The sequence below is a fragment of the Mycteria americana genome, chromosome 10, assembly GCF_035582795.1.
Source record: "Mycteria americana isolate JAX WOST 10 ecotype Jacksonville Zoo and Gardens chromosome 10, USCA_MyAme_1.0, whole genome shotgun sequence".
NCBI lineage: Eukaryota > Metazoa > Chordata > Aves > Ciconiiformes > Ciconiidae > Mycteria > Mycteria americana.
In genome coordinates this window covers 25,002,016-25,021,560 of record NC_134374.1, presented here as the reverse complement: position 1 = coordinate 25,021,560, position 19,545 = coordinate 25,002,016, and the positions used below count along the sequence as shown (strand labels likewise).

Below are 19,545 nucleotides of genomic sequence, written 5' to 3'. Positions count from 1 at the left end.
CACTGCGGGGTACTCAGGGCACAGTGACGGGCAACCTAAACCCACAGCTCTTCTGGTTTTTATGAGTAACTTTTTATCGAGCTGTCTCACGTAGGTATGAAGAAAACGAACAGAGTAAATGGAACCGCCCCCCTGCCTTTGGCCCGCCCCTACCAAGATGGCGGCCCCGCTCGTTCGGGCGGCCCCTCTGCCCTCACCAAGATGGCGGGAGGGGCGGGGTCGCTCGCGGCCGCCCCGGAAGCGGTTCGGCGCGGCACCTTCCCGGCCCAGCATGGCGGAGGGGGCCGCTGCGGGCCCGCGGCTGGCGGAGCTGCTGGCGGTGGGCCGGCGGCTCTGGGAGGAGGTGGAGACCGGCGCCGAGCCGTCCTCGGGGGCCCCCGCCGTGCAGGATAAGGTGCGGCAGGGGCTGGACGCGCTGCAGCGGGCGGCCGCCATGGTGGCGCAGCTGGACCTGTTCAGGTGAGCGGAGGGGAGGGACGGGCTGGGCCTGGGCCTGGGCCTGGGCCTGGGCGGGCCCAGCGAGGCCGTACGAGGGTCCTCCGTGCCTTCCGCCGCCTCCACGCGGGCCCCCGGGCCGCCGCGGAGCGGGCTGGGCCTGGCCGGGCCCGGGCGGAGCGGAACGGGAACGGGAAGGCTCGGCTCGTCTCGTCTCTCCCCTTGCAGCGAGAACGAGGAGCTGGAGGAGATCGCCTCGGCCGACCTGAAGTACCTGCTGCTGCCCGCCTTGCTGGGGGCCCTGACGCTGAAGCAGGTGGACCTGAGCAGGAGGCTGGAGCACCTGGAGAGCGCTCGGGCTCACTTCTGGCGCTTCCTAAAGCTCTGCAGGAGCTACGGGCTGGGCAGCTTCCACCTGCCCCCCGCCAGCCCCCCGGGAGAGGAAGATGCCGGGAGCCCGTCCCCGGGGGGCCCCGCTGCTGCCCAGCCCAGCCTGGTGGCCATGGCGTCGAGTAGGCAAGCCAAAATTGAAAGGTAGGCGCTCGCTTTGCGGTCTTTAAAGGCTTTTGGGAATCAGCTTAGGAGAAGGGGAGAGCCTCAGGCAGCGCGAGATCGTACAGACGAGGACTGTCAGGAAAGAACTGCTTCCCTTGATATTGGAATACTTTGATCATGAAGCATTCATTTTAGGAGATGCTCCGCGTATTATTTAATGGTGTTGGATTGTGCGCAGATTGGGGAGGTGCGTTAGGTCTTTAGTTTCTGGTCTTTGAAGAAGGACTGCACAAAAGTTCTTATGATTAGTCCTTTAATCACTGCTAACAGCGTAAAGCCACCCACGTTGGAAGTTACCTACCAATGTGCTTATTAGATCTTTAAAAAAGAGGTGATCGATGCCTCTCTGTCATGCTTTAGTCGGGGATTTCGACAATCAAGTTGTTGCTTATTGTGGTAGCACTGAAAGGCCCAAGCTGGGCTGGAGAGCTGTTTAAATTTCATGAACACAAAAATACGATTTATATTCTAGAGAGTAACCTAACTGAGATGGGTTTGGGATACTAGAATACATCGGGGCCTTTGGGGTCAGCGCAGCAAAGCCTTTTCAGCACGGGCTGCTTGTCAGCAGTCTCGGAGCTGCGCATCTCCTCCCGAGTGCAAGCGAGTTTTAGGTCCTGCAGGTAGGGCTGTTGGTTAGGCGTGAACTCCCCTCTCGCTGAGGGCCTGTGTTTGCCTGCACCGTGACTCCTTCCCCTGGAAGACAAACGGGAGGTGCCTGCATTGTGAGTTCTGTCGCAAGCAGGTTAGTACTTGATCAGGGTGAGATGTTGCAATTATATTTGCTTTCAGTAAAATGCGTAGACTGCATGAACAAAATTTTCTGAAGAAGGCCTGTGTCGCCACGCCGGCTCCAGACCTGTCTCATCCTAGCTTTCTTTGGCCTTGCTCTCTGAGCGAGCACGTGCCGCGGCGTCCCAGGGAGCAGGTTGGGACTGCAGCGGCCAACTGAAGAGAACTTATCCCGCTGTGGAGTGTAAAGACAAACGGGAATGGAGTGGTTTGCTTTGCTTCCCTGCAGGACAGGGCTGGGCAGTCAGGAGCTCAGCCAGTTAAGATGTTGTTTTGGGGGTTCTCTGTGGAGCACTTGTGGATGGGTTTGATTTTTAGAACGACTCTTGTATGCTCCTTGTCCTTTCAGCTCCTGTAGGTTTCTAATCCTTGGTTCTTACTGTTCGTTCTTCAGGTGGCACTGTAACTGAAGGAAGTGGGACACAAGGATTTAGCCTGGAAGTGTATTATATAGGTAGCTTCCCCCTTTAATAACTAATGCCTGAAAAGGTCAAAAAATCCAGAAAGCCAAAATTATATTAAAAAACAACCTGCACACACAAAAACACCTGTGACGGAAATTGGAAAAGTGTTTTAATCTGCCCTGTAAGCGGCTTCTTGATATCTTTGTGTCATGTAGAAGCAACTCAAAATAGCTATTACATTGGTTTTCTCAGTGAAGGAGCTGATGAGTTAAAGTCCTGTTTTCTCCAGGAGATGAACGTTGCCAGGCTTGCCTAATTTTATCTGGGAGGCTTAATTTTCAAGGATTGCTCAACTTTTAGGAGAAGAAAAAAATAATTGAGAGGCACGTCTCTAAATTTAAACTGTCTTCTTAAAGCTGCTTTTAACAGACAGAAGATACTTAAATTACAACAGTAAACCATCACAACCTCCCTTTTTGTATACAAGTTTCTTTTTAAATAGATGAAATCATATTAAACCTCTTACAAAGAGTAGTAAAGATCCTATGTAATGTCTAAATTTGAGTTGACGGATGGAAATGATGGGGAAGATGGGAGGAAAATATTTTGGTGCTGCATGTGTGTATATCAGCGTGCATTTTCAAAGCCTTTTTTAAGCAGATTGGAACTCTTCTGATTTCTGTAGTTTTCATTTGTCAAAAACCTTCTGTTGTCAGTCAGATGAGGTGGGGAGATTCCCCCTGCTTGATGTTTTGCCTCTTGCTTACGCATCGTTAGAGGTCATCAGTAAATGACAACCAGTACGATCTGGTGCTGCCAGTGCTCCTCCGCTTCTTAAGGGGTACTTTCCTGTAAGTCACGGCTTTACTTCTACAGGACTCTTACTCAGTTGTTAAATGAGTGGGTCCTCCTCGCACAAGGAAACTTGTCAAAGAGGTGAGGAGCTTTATGAATGTCTGGGATTTGCGTACCGTAATGAGCACTGGTCAGCAACTGTCACCTCTGTGAAAAGCAGTTAAAAGAGGATTGGGACAGGAGGTAGCTCTCTATCTACATTTGGTTGAATTCCAAGAAAGAGGAAATTGTTTATTTTAGAAAACACTGTATCTGGGCTGTGTTAGAGAAAGGTTACTTAAATGATCTCATTTTGTTCTCTTTGAGACAGATATAAGCAGAAGAAGGAACTGGAGAACAGGTTGGCATCTATGAGAACCTTCGTGGAGAGTGGGCAAGCAGATGACGATCAGATACGGGAATTTTACATACTACAAATCCAGAAATGGATCAACACCAGCCTTGAGGAAATTGAGAGTATTGACCAAGAAATGGTCATCCTGAGGAGCAGAGGTACAGCGAAACAGGTATGTTTTGCATATCTCTCTTGCACTCTGGGTCCTGTGGACTGTGGATAGTTAGACCTGACGATAGACACTGTTGCAGGTAAATGAGCCTCAGAGGAATTCAATAGCAGAGTTTCATAAGTTTTATTCTGTGAATTCTCAGTTGAAATTGAGCTCAATCACAGCACAAGCAGATGGGGTTTGGTTTAATTCTGAATGGGCAATGGTCTGATTTTTGGATCAGTCACTGTCCGGTGCTACCACATGTTCTAGACAGTTATGGGTGGTGAAATGCTAGAGCATTGAGTATCAGAGCTGAACCGGTCTGCGTGCAGAGGCTTTTCTCCACTTTGCTGGGTTCTGCCAGACCCTTAACTCTAAAGAACTAAGTATATTTGTAAATTAAAAGAAAGCCCTTGTGATTTCTTTCAAACCTACGCTTCTGGCCTACAAAGTGTCCAGACGTTACAGAAAGAAATGCCCATTCTGAATGCTGAAAGCTTCTCGTAGACCTGCAATTCCTCTGTAGAGTAGTGTTTCTGAGGGCTTTTTGTTACTCACCGAAAGTGCCTGTCTAGAAATAAAAAAATGGAATGTCCTGACATAGACCATAGTCCAGCTTTGCTGGCACAGCTGGTTTGTGCAGTTTATTATTGGCGTTGCAGAACTCTGCTCTTCTGTAGTGCCCTGGGTGATATCATCGGGAATGATGAGCTCTCCTTGCTTCAGAATGTACTGCGTTTGATCCCTGGGAAAAATAAGCTATATTTCATGCTTTGATCTGAGCTGATCTGGTTTAGCTCTGTCAGCTTTCTGCTTTGATCAGAACGGGTGTAACAAATGCACAAAGAGAAGTGATTTGCAGAAGCTCACAGATGGAGTTCATGATTTAAACTGGATTAAGGCCTGAATTGTCCATCTTGGGACGTTGCTCTGACGGCAGAGGCGTTGCTCTTCTACGAGACCTTTAATAACTTGTTGGGGGTGGGAAGCAGAGAAGGGGATTCTCATCTACGCAATTACCTTGTGACTATTGTTTGCATCTTCAGTCTTCAGCACCACCACACGGTACTTCTCGGCAAGTCAGGGCTCCATTGAAACCTTTCATTCTTACCCGGGATGCTGCTCAGGCTAAGTATGTTGTTCTCTGATTATTTAGACACATTATGAGGCAGTGCTCTGTTCTCCTGTAAGCCTAAGATACTCTTTCAAATGCAGAAAACCAGTCGTTACCTTCAGGCAGCGTGTTGCATCAAGATGGCCTGTGTTGTGCGTCTGGGCAGGGGATGGGGGGAACATCTAATAGATTTCTTGAACTTTCTCTCTTTTTCTGTTACCATTTCTTCTGTTACCAGCATGCTGCAGTGTCTTGGCTAATGCTGTTTCCTCCTGTTGGGGTGGCAGAAGAGGAGATCATATTAAGCAAATATTACTGTGTTAGTTTATAGGCCACGTGCTTGCTGTTTGGTAAGCTGTGGAGAGGCAAGGCTTATCTGCCCCTCTAACCTCTCTGTGATATAACAGGATCGTTCTTCACTGTTAAAATAAAGAGCCCAGCAGTGAAAAGCACACGTGGTCTCCTCATTTAATGTAAACTCTGGAAGATTTCAGGGAATTCAAATAAGTGATCTTAGGGGTTGGGAAGACGTGATACCTACCAGAGAATCATCAGTCACAATAATACATTTTTAACTGTAAGGCTTTCCCTAGGGTATCAAGATCTTAACACTTTCTGGCACTGTGAGATTCTTGCAAGGAATTTGGCAGCTAAAGCACAAAATGGGATAGAAACCAGATTTCCTGTCATGCTTTTGATGTTATTTGCCCTGAGCCTTCCATATATCTATTTGGCCACGCCGTGCCTAATTCAATTCCCAGGGGCCTCCTTGGCAAGCTGTGCTAGCAGAGTGTTCTCCTTTGGGCTGGAGAAGTGATCCAAGGTCTTTGGACTAGAACAGTCCTCACCTCTCTAAACTAGCAGGATGAACTCTTTAAATGCCGTTATGGCTAGGTTACTGGCAAGTCTGTTGCTGAAGGCCCAGGCGGTAGAAATATGTTTGTTCTCAAGCCTTCCTTGATACCATGCCTTATATTGTTAGTACAGTTTGGATTACAGAGTAGTTCTGTGCACGATTGTCTGTGTTTCTTCTCAGTCGTAGCGATGTAAAGTGCCTTCTTTGACTGTCTCTCTCTTCCTGTAGAGTGTTTGGTGCTGGATATCCCGGCCTGCCTACTATGACTGTGGATGACTGGTACGAGCAGCGCAGAAGGCAAGGAGTCGTGTCTGGTCAGAGCGCGCCTCAGAGAACAGCAGGTACAGAGTGGCAAAGCAAAGATTGGAATAGAGAATTCGGGAAGTCTCTTGAGGGGGAGGGTGAACGGGGATGTGTTCAAGGTGTAAAACACCCACTGACTGGGGAAGAGTAAGAGCTGACTTCATTAGGCTGTAAGAATAACTGGATTGCTAGACTGCTCTTTGGCAATTCCTGCTTTCTCTCTAGACCGGCTCCTGGCAGGGCTTCTGTTTGGGGAACTAGACTAGGGATCTTCCACTGTCTTACTGCCCCTCACTCCTCTTGACCTTCAGCAGGTACAACTGATGAAGAGTTGCAGAAGCAGCAGCAGGAGAAAAAAGAGGAGGAGGATGATGAGGAAGCTCTTCAAAAAGCTCGGAACTGGGATGACTGGAAAGATACACACCCAAGAGGCTATGGCAACCGGCAGAATGTGGGCTGATGCTCTTGCTGCAGAGGGAGCAGGGCCTGGAAATCCTGTAAGAGTTGCCTGTGTCCTGGAGATATAGGAGTAAATACACTGTACATATGCGGAGGTATCCGTGGCTCTTCTGGGAGGCGCCGGAGTCAGAGGAGTAAACGTGACAGTTTGCTTTGGTTTACCTTAAACATCAGACGGAGTGCACTGGTCATGTACGGTGATGCCACAGAGCTCCTGTCAGGTGGAGCTCTTTCTGAGGGGTCAGACTGCCTCTGCTCTCCCAGTCAGAGGAAGTCCTTGAAAGAAAAGTACATGAATTCGGAAACTGCTCTTTGTATTGTGGGTGGATGTATTTATTTTTTTCCTCTATATTTTAAGCAAAATAAAATCTCTTGTGCTGCCTAGTTCTTGCTGTGCAAATCCCTTGCTCTTCATCCTAGGCTCTTCCAGAGCAAGTCTGTAAGGCTGGTTTCCAGCAACCAAGGGAGTTGAGGATGGGAAACAAGGCAATGTTAGATGGCCAGATTTTTCGGCCGAGGCTTCTGAGCACACCAGCTTGCAGTGCAGCGTCCACCTCGGCAGGGAGGTCTGTGTGCAGCCAGGTGTTCGGTGGCCTTTCCCCAGGCTCGTCCCGCTGTTCCTCCCTGCGCGGGCAGACTGAAGTGTTCGGGATTTTTTGTGTCGAGTAGATCAGGTATTTCGAGGGCAATGTCTTGAAGTGCCGATACTACACATAGTACAAATGCCTCAATAGAAACGCTTGTCCTTTTGCTTAGTGTAACGTGGGGTCTGCATGGCTACAGCACACATAATGCAGTGCACGACATGTGTGTACTCCGGACCCTCTCGTGGAGCCCTACAGGGGCCGACACCGGGACAAACGGTACCGTGTTCAAAAGCGAAGTAGTGCGCTGGTGGTCAGCATGCTTTGAAATCTACTTACAGAATAACCCTGAAGGAGTGAAAACCTTTTCTGGATTCTTCTGAAGCTCGTTTAAATAGCTGCTGGCACTAATCCTGAACTGAGTGAGAAGAGAGAGCGTGACTGGTCTGCCGTACCTGGCGCTGACCCGGCATGCAGCAGGCGTGTTACTGGGCGAGAAAGTGAGGAGTCACGGCTGGAAGCTCTGGAGTTGCCCAGCGTGGGCTGGCAGCTGTGGCTGCAGTTGTTCTAAACCTGTTACAAATGCTGGGCTAAAAAAACAAAGCAAGCATCTCTGCTACTTGCGCATGTGGCAGTGTGTCACCTGGAGCAGGCCACAAGGCATTGACCGCCTTTGATGTGGCGCAGTCGGGTTCATCGGCAGAGTGCTCCCTTACCTCTGGGGACAGTGGGATTCTGAAAGGATTTGGGGTTTTTCCTTCCTATTAGCATGATTTGGGCACACCTGAGGGGCCAGCTAGACTGCAGGAGAGCTTAGATGTTTTATACGTGGCAATCTTAGCTCCTCTTAACTAATCTACATCTGTGAATGCTGTTGTCCCCTTTTTTCCAGATACTGAGCCTCTACAGTCTACAACAGCAGATCATGAGTTTTTGTGGGTTCCTGGATTCCAAACCTCTCCTGTGAAACATGTTTTCTACTTTAACCACAGATGCAATCCTATATGTGTATTTATTCCTTTCCTACATTTGATGGTAGCCAGCTCTTCCTAGCCAGTACTTCTGGAGAGATAAATCCTGAAAGGTAGCTCTGGTGAATTAGTTCCTGTGGATTTTTACTGTTCCTTTGGCTGTTGGTCTGAAGCCCCATCTCAGTGCTGCTTTTGTGCTGCTCTTGTTTCCTTTTCTTCTCTTTTTTTTTTTTTTTTAATCCCCCCAATCCTCTCCAGGCAGTACTGCAGCCTTTCTGGGCTAGCAGGCAGGGCTAGCTGACCCCGGTGCCCCTCTTGGGGGTGGAAGAGGAGGGGATGGTGCTGGACGCTGAGGCTGAAGGTCAGGGCCTGTCTGGTGGGCTGCATTCCCGTACCACAGAGCAGGAGCTTTGGGATGACGTTTTCGGGTGGCTCTGGAGGGGAGTAACACCGGTAGAGCACGAAGGCGGTTTGTGAAATACCCAAAGTGCAGACGGTACCATTCCCGGGGGAAGGCGGTCCCCGCCGAGCCACCGCCGGTGACGGCATCGGTGCCTTTCCGAGGAGCAGCAGCCACCCTTCTCGACGGCAGCTCCTCACCGCTCGCCGTGACTCCTCATCCTCCCAAGGACCATCAGCTCTTCTCCTTGCTCTGCAAGCTGGGGACGGAGCAGGTCCGCTCCCCTCCGTGGCGGACGGTTTACCTTGGATCAGCTGGTTAAAGCAGCTGGATACACAATCAATCGCCCTCCGGTATTTCCAAACTCGCCTTTTAACCTGCTGAACCAGGGTCTGGCGCAGAACTCCTCGCCACCATGAAAACAATTATTGCAGCCTGTTCCCAAAATCTTAGTGGTAAGATATTTCCAAAGCGCGTTTGAATGGTTTCTGATGGTCTGGAGATGCGAGGAACTGGTCAGGCAATTAGCATTTGTTGTCACTATTGTCTATTTGCTTTAGACTGCTTAGGGGAAAGGGAGGTGTTCGGGGCGGTTTGGGGTTAGCAGCACCAGAGGAAAACATACAGTTGCTCAACAGGAATGAAATTTCTGACAATGCATTCGGTAACGTTACTCCTGCAAGATGCTCCAGAGTGCTGCAAATTCCCCTTCGTCTTTCCTTGCTGCCCCGGGCCGCAGAGTCTGAATTTTTGGGTTTGAAGAGGCTCCTGTCGCCACGGACGGGGCCGGCAGTGGAGCCCCTGGGGTTTCTCCATTTTCTGTCTGTGGTCTGGACATTCATGGAGTGCTTGGGGGGGGAGCTAAAAAAAGGAACTAAAAAAAGCAACTGTTTGGTCGGCACAAATTTGCTAGGCAGAGCTCTGCATCTTCCCGGGGAAAAAGAAAAGGGCTTTGGAAGGTTGACAATGGCAGGGCTGTGCGGGCAGCAGGGCTTCTGGGGATGCCTCGCTGGGCACGCGAGGATGGGCGGGAGGGATCGCTTAAAGCACAGCACGCTGCTGGGGGAGAGGGAAAACAATTCTTCAATGCTGGTGATGGCTCTAGTGTTTAATTTATTTCTGTTGTCCCATTCATGATTTGGGAAGAGCTGAACCTCCACCACCCGAACTGGGGTTTGGTGGTTCGCCTCCCACCCCAGGGTCCCGCTGAGGACCTGAGGGTCCCCAGCCTGGGGAGTCATGGGGACAGGTCTGTTCCTGTCTCACCCTGAGCATCTCTCTGTCCGGCCAGCATGCTGATTTTGGGTTGTCTTCCCAAGGAAACAAGGCTCTTGTGACACAAGGGGTAGCTCGCTGCAGTCACAGCGGCGGCTGTGCCGGGTGGTCTCGGCCACGGTGGACCTTTGGCCGGGAGCGGTGCACTGGCACGACTGGCGCCTCGGGCCCGTTTCGGGGAGGAGGAGGGATGGGGCCGCGCGTGGAGTTTGGATCCTGGCACCTGGCCCGGGGCGGTTAATGGTTCACCAAGGTCGGCTGGAGGGAAGGGGGTGGCGGGGGGAGTGGAGCACCCACGGGTTGCTGGACTGTCCCTCGCGGGGGACAGCTGCGGGGACGGCCAGCGTCGGCCACCCTGGCTCGGCTCCTGGCCTCTGTCCTTGGCGCTTGCCGGGGGGCGGATGCTGCCCCGCACATCCCTGCCGCGCCGGCCGAGAAAGCCCCGAATTCTCTCTGAGCCTGAACACGCCAAGGAGGGCACGGGAAAGGTCCTGGCCTTTGGGGAGCTCAGCACGGTGCGGGACGTGCCACTGGTGCACCCGGTCCCATGGACGTGTTTGGGCTTAGGGGTGCCCAGCCTGCCGGCTGCCCCCTGCTCGGAGCAGGGCTGGCCCCAGAGCAGCCTCGGGCTGCCCAGGGCCACCTCCTGGCATGGCCCAGAGCTCTCTGGGAATGAGCATCGCCCACCCCACCCCATCCCTCCTCACCCAATTGCTTCATCCTTCCCATCCTGCCTCCTGCCTTGCCCCCGTACCCCAACCCCAGCAGCCACGGGTACCACCGGACCGGGACCCCCCCGGCTAGCTGGGACAGCGTTCGCACAACCCGTGCTGTTCTGGGCCAGGGGCCGTGTCCCTCCCCGCAGGCAGCCGCGCCAGCGTCCAGACCGCCCTGCACACCCTGCTCGCAGCACGCTGGCCCTCGCAGCGGGACGTCCGCTCCTGGCTCCAGCTCCTCTCCGTCCTGCAGTGGGTGCTCAGCTTCCTGCTGCTGGGTGAGTAGGGGGCTGCGGGGGGTCCCGGTGGGACGAGCGTGCGCCCGCTCACCCCCCTCCCCGGCTCCCACAGGAACCGTCAGCCTGCTGCTCCTCATCTACCTGGTGTTCACCAGCTTCTGGCCCATCTCCGCGCTCTACCTGGCCTGGATCATCTTTGACTGGGACACGCCGGAGAAAGGTGGGGATGGGCAGAGCCCCCCTTCCTCCAGCTTTGCAGCAGGATGGGGTGCGGGGTCCCCCCTTTCTCTGGCTCCATCCCAGCATGGCAAATGGGGAGCAGCACGTCCCACCTGCTCCTTCCCTCCTCTCCCCCATCATCATCACGGTGGGAAGAGGCATGTGGCAGGTCCGTGGGGAGCGTTTCCCGTGGGTCCTGCTGCCCGCCGGGCTGGCGTCATCTCCTGCAGCCCCTCCCTGGTTTGCAGGTGGCAGGAGGCTGCCGTGCCTGCGGCGGTGGCCCGTGTGGAGACACTTTCGGGATTATTTCCCCGTGAAGGTACGGCGTGGGGAGCGGGAATGCCAGGACGGGATGTTCATGCAGGTGGAGGTGGTGGTACCACCCAAAAGGACGTGCCACCGTTATGTCCCCGCGACCCCCTTTTGTCCCCACAGCTGGTGAAGACGCACGACCTGTCCCCCAGCCACAACTACATCATCGGCTCCCACCCCCACGGCATCCTCTGCGTCGGCGCCTTCTGCAACTTCATCACGGGCTCGACGGGCTTCGGGGAGATGTTCCCGGGCATCCGGCCCTTCCTCACCACCCTGGCCGGCAACTTCCGCCTGCCCGTCTTCAGGGAGTACCTGATGAGCGGGGGTGAGCGTCCGCGGGCAGCAGGGTGGGCAGCTGCCTGCCCCCTGCCCTCATGGGCAGCCCTGCAGGCATGGCCGTTGTGCTGCCTTGAGCTAAGTGGGTGCCCCGGGGAGGCACCCCCTGCCCGTCCCGCCCCTGCCCACCTCTGCCTGCTGCCACGGAGGGTCAGAGCACGGAGGGGGCAATGCCCACGGGCAGGGGGGCTCCAGGGGGGGTCCCCAGTCCCATCTGCGGGAAACCCGGACTGACGGTCTCTGTGCTCCCCAGGAGCAGGCAGGGCAGGGGCGGTGCTCTGCCTGCACCCTGCCTGCACCCTGCCTGAGCTCCACCCTCACCCTGCCTGCACCCCACCCTCACCCTGCCAGCACCCTGTCCGCACCCTGCCTACGCCTTGCCTGCGCCCTGCCCACACCTTGCCAGCGCTCTGCCCGCACCCTGCCCGCAGGGCTGCCAGCCCGGGGGACCCCTGGGAGCAATCCCGCAGCAGAGGGCGCCCCTGCACTGTCCCCACACTGTCCCCACACTGTCCCTTGCATGGTCCCTGCACTGTCCCTTGCATGGTCCCTGCACAGTCCCTGCACTGTCCCCACACTGTCCCTTGCATGGTCCCTGCACTGTCCCTTGCATGGTCCCTGCACAGTCCCTGCTCTGTCCCCGCACTGTCCCTTGCATGGTCCTTGCATGGTCCCACCGGGCGCGGTCCCCATCCCCCGGGCGCTGGACGGGCAGGCAGTCCCACAGCACCGGTGGTCCGTTCCACCGCAGGCCTGTGCCCGGTGACACGCCGCGCCATCGGGTACCTGCTGTCCAAGAACGGCACCGGCAACGCGGTGGCCATCGTCATCGGCGGTGCGGCCGAGTCGCTCTCCTGCCGTCCCGGCGTCACCACGCTCATCTTGAAGAACCGCAAGGGCTTTGTCCGCATGGCCCTGCAGCACGGGTGGGTCACCGGTGCCACCGCTACCGTGAGGGTCGGGGGGTCCCAGCGCCCCATCACTGCCCACTGTGTCCCCTCCACAGGGCCTACCTCGTCCCCTCCTTCTCCTTTGGGGAGAACGACCTCTTCCGCCAGGTGGTCTTTGAGGAGGGCAGCTGGATGAGGAGCATCCAGCAACGCTTCCAGAAGATGATGGGCTTCGCTCCCTGCGTCTTCTACGGCCGAGGTCTCACCTCTGTCCGGTCCAAGGGCTTCCTCCCCTACGCCAGACCCATTACGACCGTGGGTGAGCATCGCCTGCCGGGGCAGAGGGGACCCCCAGAAGGTGGAGGGGTGGAGGAGGAGGACGCCCCGTGATGGGTAGCATTGGAAGGCAACACTCAGCTCATGTCCCCGACGAGCTGAGCGTGTCCTTGCACCACCAGCCTGACCTTCCTCCCTTCCCGGCAGTGGGAGAGCCGGTGACGGTGCCCAAGATCGAGGACCCGAGCTGCGAGACGGTGGACATGTACCACGAGATGTACGTCCGCTCCCTGCTCAAGCTCTTCAACGAGAACAAGACCAAGTACGGGCTGTCGGAGACAGACGAGCTGCACATCCTCTGAGCGCGGCCGGCGCCGGCGGCCAGATCCTGGCTCACAAGGGCGGCTGGCTCTTGTGGGTGGGGATTTCAGTCGGCCCGGCATGGGGAACACACGGGGGACGATCCCCACTCCGGCCCTCCGCTCCTCTGGCCGAAAAAAACTGAGCGGGAGGTGAGAGGAGAGGAGGAAGCGAGGGGAAGGGGAGATTGGGAAAAGGTCTGCCTTGAAAGGGGTTTGGAAGGGCTGTGGGTGACACAGCTGTCCCCTGAGGATGTGGGGTGATGTGGGGGGGGGCTGGTGCGAGGCTGGGGGCCAGCGATGGGCATGGTCCCCACAAGATAACCAGGACACCACGAGCTGAGGGAGGGGGTGTCGTGGGAGAGGGGAACGAGATGGGATCTTTGGGGTGGCATCCCGATGGCAAGTGGGATCAAGCTGGGGAGACATCCCCCCCTGGGGTGGAGGGGGGACAACCCCGGACTTGGGGACCCGTGGAAGTGGCCTCAGCCGGGACCGTGTGGCCCTGGGCAAGGGGCGGGTGCTGCTCTGGCCCCAGATGAGCCTTTTCCGCTGCCTCTGTACCCAATACAGATTTCCAACCCCCCCACTGCTGCCTGTGTGTGCTGGGGGGGCAGGGTCAGCAGCACCATGGCCGTACCCCTGCATTCCCCATGGGGGTGGAGCGGCCACCCACCCGCATCCCCTCCCTGGCAGTCCCATCTCCAGGGCTGGGGCCGTGCTTGGCGGGGACCCTTGCACCGCTCAGGTGCAACCGAGCAGCTCCCGGGTCCACCTGGGCCACGTCAGATATAATGGGAGGTGAGGGCCAGCAGCTGTTCTTACTGGGTTAACTGGGCGTCGGAGGGAGGTCTCCTTCTCCCTCTGCTTTCGGTTTGGTGGTGAGTGTGGGGGTCTGGGTACCAGTGCCTGGTGGGATGTGGATGTGGGGCTGGGACGTGGCACCCCTGGGGTCCTCTCCCTCCCCGGGTGACCTGGGCAGCTCCCGGTGGGATGTGGCTGTGTGTGGCCGGTGCCGTGGCCACGGCTGGGGGGTGACACCCCGACGATGCTATGGGCGTCCCTTCCCTAGGCACGTGCTGGCAGGACTTGTTGGGGTGTTGGGGGTCGGTCCCTCCCGGGGCTCCCCGTGTTGGGGACAGCCCCGTCCCTGCCCGGGCTGGCGTGGGAGAGTCGACAGCGCTGATAGCCATCTCTGGTCTGCTCCTCTCTGCGCGGGCACTTGGTCAAACAAAAGGGCTGGGTAAACATTTGGAAAGCAAACACCCATAAAGGCAGATTCCCGAGGACTCTCCCGTCACCGCGGGTGTCACCGCTCTGGCTCCTCGCTCCAAACCTGCCCCAGTGCCGGCGTTAAGGTGGTGGGTGGCTTTTCTCTGCTCTCGAACGCTTCCTGGGATGAGAGTGGGCATCTCGTCCCTCTTCCTTCTGCTATGGGAAGAAACGGGCCTGAGCGTAGAGAAAGGGGAAGGGGCTTTATTGGGGGGTGACGGGCAGCAAGTGCCCCGTGCCGCGTCCCTCCCTGCCTCTCCCAAGGCCAGCAGTGTGACAGGGACATCTCCAAGAACCTCTGCCAGGCACGCAGGGGGCCCAGTGTCAGCTCTGTCCCCAGATTCAGTCCGGTCCCCACACGTCACCGTTGAGCAGACTGGAAGGGCTGTTCGTGCCCGGGGAGGGAGCAGTGTCCCTTCCCTTTAGTGACCGGTCAGCCCCCGTGTGTCCCCAGGAGCGCCCCGGGATGGGACGCCAGCCTGCCTCCCCAAAATGGCTTTCTCGGTGTCTTTCGCATTCCCACAGGTGCCCGGCAGCTATCCTGCCCCGGGCGGCACCCTCCTCCCACGGCATCCCGGGGCAGGGCTGGGACAAGCCCCGTGGCCCCTGGCCCTCAGCCCTGTGGTCTCTGCCCCTGCAGGTTTGGGGACCTGGGGGTGCCAGGGTACCCACACGGAGCCCGGAGGCGCAACTCGTGGAGACCGGGGATGAGGTTACTGGAACCCCCTTTGGCCCCTCAGCACCCGCCTCCGCTCCGAGCTGTCCCTGTCCCTCGGGTGTGGCTGGCAGCGTGGCTGCCACCCACAGCATTGTCCACGGAGGGGGATACCAGGGCCAGGTTGTACGTGGGCGTGGGCTGCAGGCGCTGGGCTGGCCCCCGGCGCAGCCGCCCCCGGTACTTGTCCCCAGCCATGAAGTACAAGATGGGGTCGAGGCAGCTGTTGATGCTGGCCAGGGGCCGCGTGATCTTGTAGGTGAGGTTGACGATGTTGAGGGTCTGGCAGTCGGCTTGGAAGTAGCGGGAGGTGTAGTAGATGGTGCGGGTGATGTGGAAGGGCACGAAGCAGACGGCGAAGACGGTGAGCACGATGATGATCATCTTGATGGAGCGCTTCTTGTAGGAGGGCATTCGGGGGCCGGGGCTGGAGAAGCTGGACTTGCTGAGTCTCTTGGCCATCAGGCAGTAGCACAGGACGATCACCAGGAAGGGGACCCCGAAGAGGAGGGCCATGACGGAGGAGCTGTAGTGCACGTAATGGTCGAACTCCTCGGGCTTGGTGGTGTCATGGCACAGGGTGCTGTTGCCCTTGGAGCTGGTGGTGACAAAGATGAGGTTGGGGATGAGGCAGATGGTGACGACGAGCCAGGCACCCACGCAAATGATGCGGGCGTGCTTGGTCTTCACCCACTTCAGGGAGCGGATGGGGTGGCAGATGCCCACGTAGCGGTGGACGCTGATACACGTCAGGAAGAGGATGCTGCTGTAGAGGTTAGCGTAGAAGAGGAAGCGCACAATCTTGCAGAGCCACGTCCCAAAGGGCCAGTTGTTGCGGTCGGCGTAATAGTAGACCAGGGTGGGGAGGGAGAGGACGTAGAGTGTGTCAGAGACGGCCAGGTTGAACATGTAGGTGGTGGTGGCATTCCAGGGCCTCATCCTGGAGACGAACATCCACAGGGCCCAGGAGTTGAGGGGCAGCCCCACCACGAAGACGATGCCGTAGGAGATGGGCAGCAGGATGAACTTGAACTCCTCGTTGAAGACGCACTTTGCCTCTGCCACCGCGGTGGTGTTTCCTCCTGGCCAGGGAGCCGGCGTTGGTGTCCACAGGGCAACTGGGAACGTCCTTACTGAAGTGGCCATGTTCTCCGAGCCAGATCTAGGGGAGCAGTTAATAAAAGCGCATTAGTCGTCGATCCCGACCGTTGTCAGGCACAAAGCGTGGAAGGGAGCCAAAGATGCCAGATTTTCCCCCCCTCCAGGAGCTCCGGCCACTTTGATGGTTCTCTGGTTTTTCTCAGCTCGCGCGTTCGGGCCTCGCGGGGAGCCAAGGGCGACTTGACAAATCCTCCCCTTCGCAGCCCCCGCAATGACACCCGTTAATCATCCCTTTGAGCAGCGCGCAGTGACACCAGCGCCGCGTGGAGCTGGGAAGCGTGCCTGAGACAGAGGACCGCGCCGGCCCCGCCGGCCAGCAGTCCCACAGCGCGCCGAACAATGAGACCTTTATGAGCAACAGCAGCCCCGGGCTGGTGCCAGCGCAGCCTCTTGGAAGCCGGCTCAGCCTAATTGGCACCATCCTGACAATGTTGCTCGTCCCAGAGGGCTCCTTGACAGAAGAAAGGCGGGAGGAGAAGAAAGGCTTGTCTGGGGGAATATTATGGCCCGGAGAAATCCTCGGGGGGCTGTTAAAGGAGCCTTTGGGAGAGAGCATCCCTGGACAGTGAGGGGCCTCCAGCTGCCGGGTATTCTCCGTAGGAGAGGGATGATCTAAGCCCTGCGGAGAGGAGCTGCACCGGAGCCAAGTCCCAGCCCAAGACAGTGCAAGTTCACAAGGCAGGCAGGACGTTTCCCCTCGCACATTGTTAGGATCAAAGCATCTCCCCTAGCACATCAGGCCCCGGGGCTTCGGTGCGAGGGCGAGCTGTCAGAGGGTTGCATTCACCTCGCAGGATGTCCAAAGCGCGGAGCCCACTCCTCCAGAGGGAAGAGGGAGCTTCTGCCACCACCATGGTGTCCAGCAAAGGACTGGTGAAGGCTGCCCGCGCCCTGGCCGCTCCACGCCCGCCACCATCCCTGGAGAAGCGATTTTGGAGCGGCCGCTTCTGCTGGCGAGGATGGATGCTCGGATGAGTAACCTGGGAGCAGGAGCCTCTGCCGTGCTGCGGGCAGAGACGAGGCTGTAGCCAAAACCGTATCCGATGGCGGGAGCGCTGGCGTGTGTCCAGTTGCTGTTGGTCCAGAGCTCACCCAGGAGGTGATGGGTGCCAGGATGGAGGAGGACTCGGGGCTCAGGGAGACGATGCGCGTTAGCGGGATGCTGCTGGGGGTATGAGGCAGAAGGCTGCGTCCTCTCGGGCTCCTTCATCCCTTGGCTCCCTCATCATCCCCTGGCTCCCTCATCATCCCCCTCCTGTTTGTCTGTTTGTCCCTTGCCTTCGCCACTGAGATGTGCAGCCTGACGGCTTCTCGTGCCAAGCGCCGTTGGCAGAAATATCCTGCAGGGTGTATCCACGGGGTCAGCTGAGCTGGGATCCATCTTCTCCCTGCAGAGCCTCACCTGAAGAGACATCCCTGGGTTTACAGAGATGATCATAAATGAATCAGCAGGCAGATGGGCAGGCGGGTGGCCGCGGGACCGGCCCCTCCGTGCCGCACGCACTGCCACGCGCTCTGTTTGAGTTGTGGGCTGAGCCGCAGCTGCGGGCTCACTTCAAACACCCTGCAGCTTCCCTCCCGCTGCGGCCAGTGCGGGCCCCTGCCTGCCTTTATTACAGGGATGAGTTCAGAGAGCAACAGGCAGGTCCTGATCAAACATTAACAGTGGGAAGAACTTGCTCTGTTTTCCCAGAACCAGGAGGGAAAAGCAGCTGTAGGAAACCCTGACCCCCCGAGCGCTGGTGCCAGCGGTGGTCCCATGGGGCTGGCTCTGCCAAAGGGAACGTTGTGCTGGTTGTACCGGTCCCAGCCCAGCGGCTGCGTCTCCCCAAGCCGCGACACTGCCGAGGACACGAGGTACCAGGAGATTTGTTTTCCTCTTCTAACTTCTGAGTGCAAGTGAGCATGAAGCCTTGAGCCCGACCAGACCGGAGGTGGCGCAGGGTTCAGTGACCAAAGCCAATGCCCATGACATAGGTCGACAAACAACTAAGATGAAGAAGCCAATAAATAGAAAAATAATAATCTGGTGTAAGAAACACATAAGGAAAAAGAGCCTGAGTAGATGCGTGGTGCCGAGCTGCTTGGAGGAGAGCGCAGGTACGTGGCTTCTGCCAGCTGATAAAGCCCGAGCACGGTCAGGGTCAGCACTCAGCAGTGTGATTTAACCATTCCTAAGCAAGCTTCCTTTGGGGATAACCACTAAAAAATAACAATGCGAAAGAAGACGACATTTGGCAAGCTTTATCTCAACAGGTTTCCTGCTTCCTCATCTTAGTCATGATCAAAATCAGTGGTTTAAATTACTGATTCACATCAGTCCACCCTGAGGACACGTCACCGCCAGACCCGTTCCTACTCCTCGCTGACGTCCCCAGCAAGGCTCTCCCTGGCCACAGCCTCCCCAGTGTCGGCTTTTCAAGGAGGAGCCGACCGCAGCCGTGGTAGGGTCTGAGCCAAGCGTTCGGGCTCGCTGCTGGAGCGGGAGGTGGGAAGCACTGCCGGGAAAGGACGTGGAGCTGGGAAGGCGATGCCTGCTCCTGCCCTGCTTGTTTTGTGGATGCACGAGGGCTGCGACGCTGGGGAGCCCTTGCCCATGGCAAGCACATCTCCCTGCAAGCTGGCCCCCGCACGTGCCCCGGGAAGCAGCGAGAGGTCCTGTAAAACACCCGCACAGCCATCCGCCAGCGGGAAGGGGCAGGGGCCGGCCACGGGGCCGTGTGTCGGGGGGCACGTGCTGCCCTTGGCCCTTTGCCGCAGGAACGGGAGCTCTGCCTTGGCTCCCAGCCCTGCGGCTGTGCCCAGCCTGAAGCCATCCTTCAGCCCCACGGGCAGCACCGGTCCCGGTGGGAGCCGGCAGCCACCCCCGGCCCGGGGTGCCCCAGCAGCTGGCTCAGGCTGCCTGCCCTGGGGATTTATGGGGGCGTTGGAAAGGCACCAATAAAATGAATGAGTGGGGCAGCACCAAAGGCAGACTCTGCCTTAGAGACAAAGTCCTGCCCGCTGGCAGGATGGGACGGGGGGTCGGGGATGGTGGTGTAGCGGGCAGGAGCTTTGGAGAGGGGACAGGAGAGTGGATTTTGGAGGGGAGCGAGCAGCCGCCGAGGGATACGGGGCTGGGCGAGCCTGGGACCGGCTGCCGCAGGAGCACGGGAAAAACAGGGCTTTTCTTCTCACCTAAGCTCTTGGAAATTGCAAAACAAGGGGAAATTATGCAAAACATCCTGCAGAAGGACCCTTGTCCCTAATCGTCACGTGGTTTGTGCAGCCAAAGCCCCGGCACAAGTTGAGCATGACCTAATTTCTTTTCGATCCTTCCTTTCGGCTGCAAGAGCAGGCAAAGCACGATCTGCCTGCGCTGCTCGGGCACCGCGGATGCCAGCGGGGCCGGGTGCTTCCCTCGCTGTCCACCACGTCCCCTGCTCTGAGGTGACCCCCTTTCTCAGCGGGGTGGGAGGTGAGGGTTTCCTTTTGCCCTTGGGTGGGCTGTCCCTGTCCCTGTCCCTCCGCCTCCCCAGGGAAGGGCAGGAGCCTGACGCTGCAGCAGCCCAAGGGG

The 19,545-nt window shown here is 57.2% G+C and overlaps 3 protein-coding genes across 4 annotated transcripts; 2 read left to right on the top strand and 1 right to left on the bottom strand.

The window, feature by feature from the left end:
- Positions 1–242: 242 nt before the first annotated feature.
- On the top strand, positions 243–6,645 carry IGBP1 (immunoglobulin binding protein 1). Of its 2 annotated transcripts, none has more exons than XM_075513198.1 (6): positions 243–459; positions 664–969; positions 3,352–3,547; positions 4,576–4,661; positions 5,728–5,840; positions 6,117–6,645. In XM_075513198.1, exons 1-6 carry the CDS (start codon positions 272–274, stop codon positions 6,260–6,262), a joined length of 1,035 nt encoding a protein of 344 aa, XP_075369313.1. In that variant the 5' UTR covers positions 243–271; the 3' UTR covers positions 6,263–6,645. The 2 variants fall into 2 exon arrangements, with proteins under 2 accessions (XP_075369313.1, XP_075369312.1); XM_075513197.1 differs by having other exon boundaries at positions 6,114–6,645.
- Positions 6,646–8,631: 1,986 nt separating this feature from the next.
- Positions 8,632–15,802, top strand: LOC142415043 (diacylglycerol O-acyltransferase 2-like). Its single transcript, XM_075512989.1, has 9 exons — positions 8,632–8,671; positions 10,357–10,485; positions 10,559–10,666; positions 10,914–10,984; positions 11,101–11,305; positions 12,068–12,242; positions 12,323–12,525; positions 12,690–12,804; positions 15,760–15,802. The coding sequence occupies exons 1-9, from the start codon at positions 8,632–8,634 to the stop codon at positions 15,800–15,802; spliced, it is 1,089 nt and encodes a 362-aa protein (XP_075369104.1).
- Positions 14,850–15,974, bottom strand: P2RY4 (pyrimidinergic receptor P2Y4). Its single transcript, XM_075512988.1, has one exon. The coding sequence runs from the start codon at positions 15,972–15,974 to the stop codon at positions 14,850–14,852; it is 1,125 nt and encodes a 374-aa protein (XP_075369103.1).
- Positions 15,975–19,545: the final 3,571 nt, after the last annotated feature.

Excerpts from the sequence above, each read along its gene's own strand:
- P2RY4 (XM_075512988.1), bottom strand. The coding sequence starts at position 15,974 with ATGGCCACTTCAGTAAGGACGTTCCCAGTTGCCCTGTGGACACCAACG.
- LOC142415043 (XM_075512989.1), top strand. The coding sequence starts at position 8,632 with ATGAAAACAATTATTGCAGCCTGTTCCCAAAATCTTAGTG. Across the intron at positions 10,667-10,913 it reads CTGGGACACGCCGGAGAAAG|GTGGCAGGAGGCTGCCGTGC; the intron begins GTGGGGATGGGC and ends CCTGGTTTGCAG. Across the intron at positions 12,805-15,759 it reads TTCAACGAGAACAAGACCAA|GGCCTCATCCTGGAGACGAA; the intron begins GTACGGGCTGTC and ends GTGGCATTCCAG.
- IGBP1 (XM_075513197.1), top strand. The coding sequence starts at position 272 with ATGGCGGAGGGGGCCGCTGCGGGCCCGCGGCTGGCGGAGCTGCTGGCG. Across the intron at positions 460-663 it reads GCGCAGCTGGACCTGTTCAG|CGAGAACGAGGAGCTGGAGG; the intron begins GTGAGCGGAGGG and ends CTCCCCTTGCAG. Across the intron at positions 4,662-5,727 it reads CGGGATGCTGCTCAGGCTAA|AGTGTTTGGTGCTGGATATC; the intron begins GTATGTTGTTCT and ends CTCTTCCTGTAG.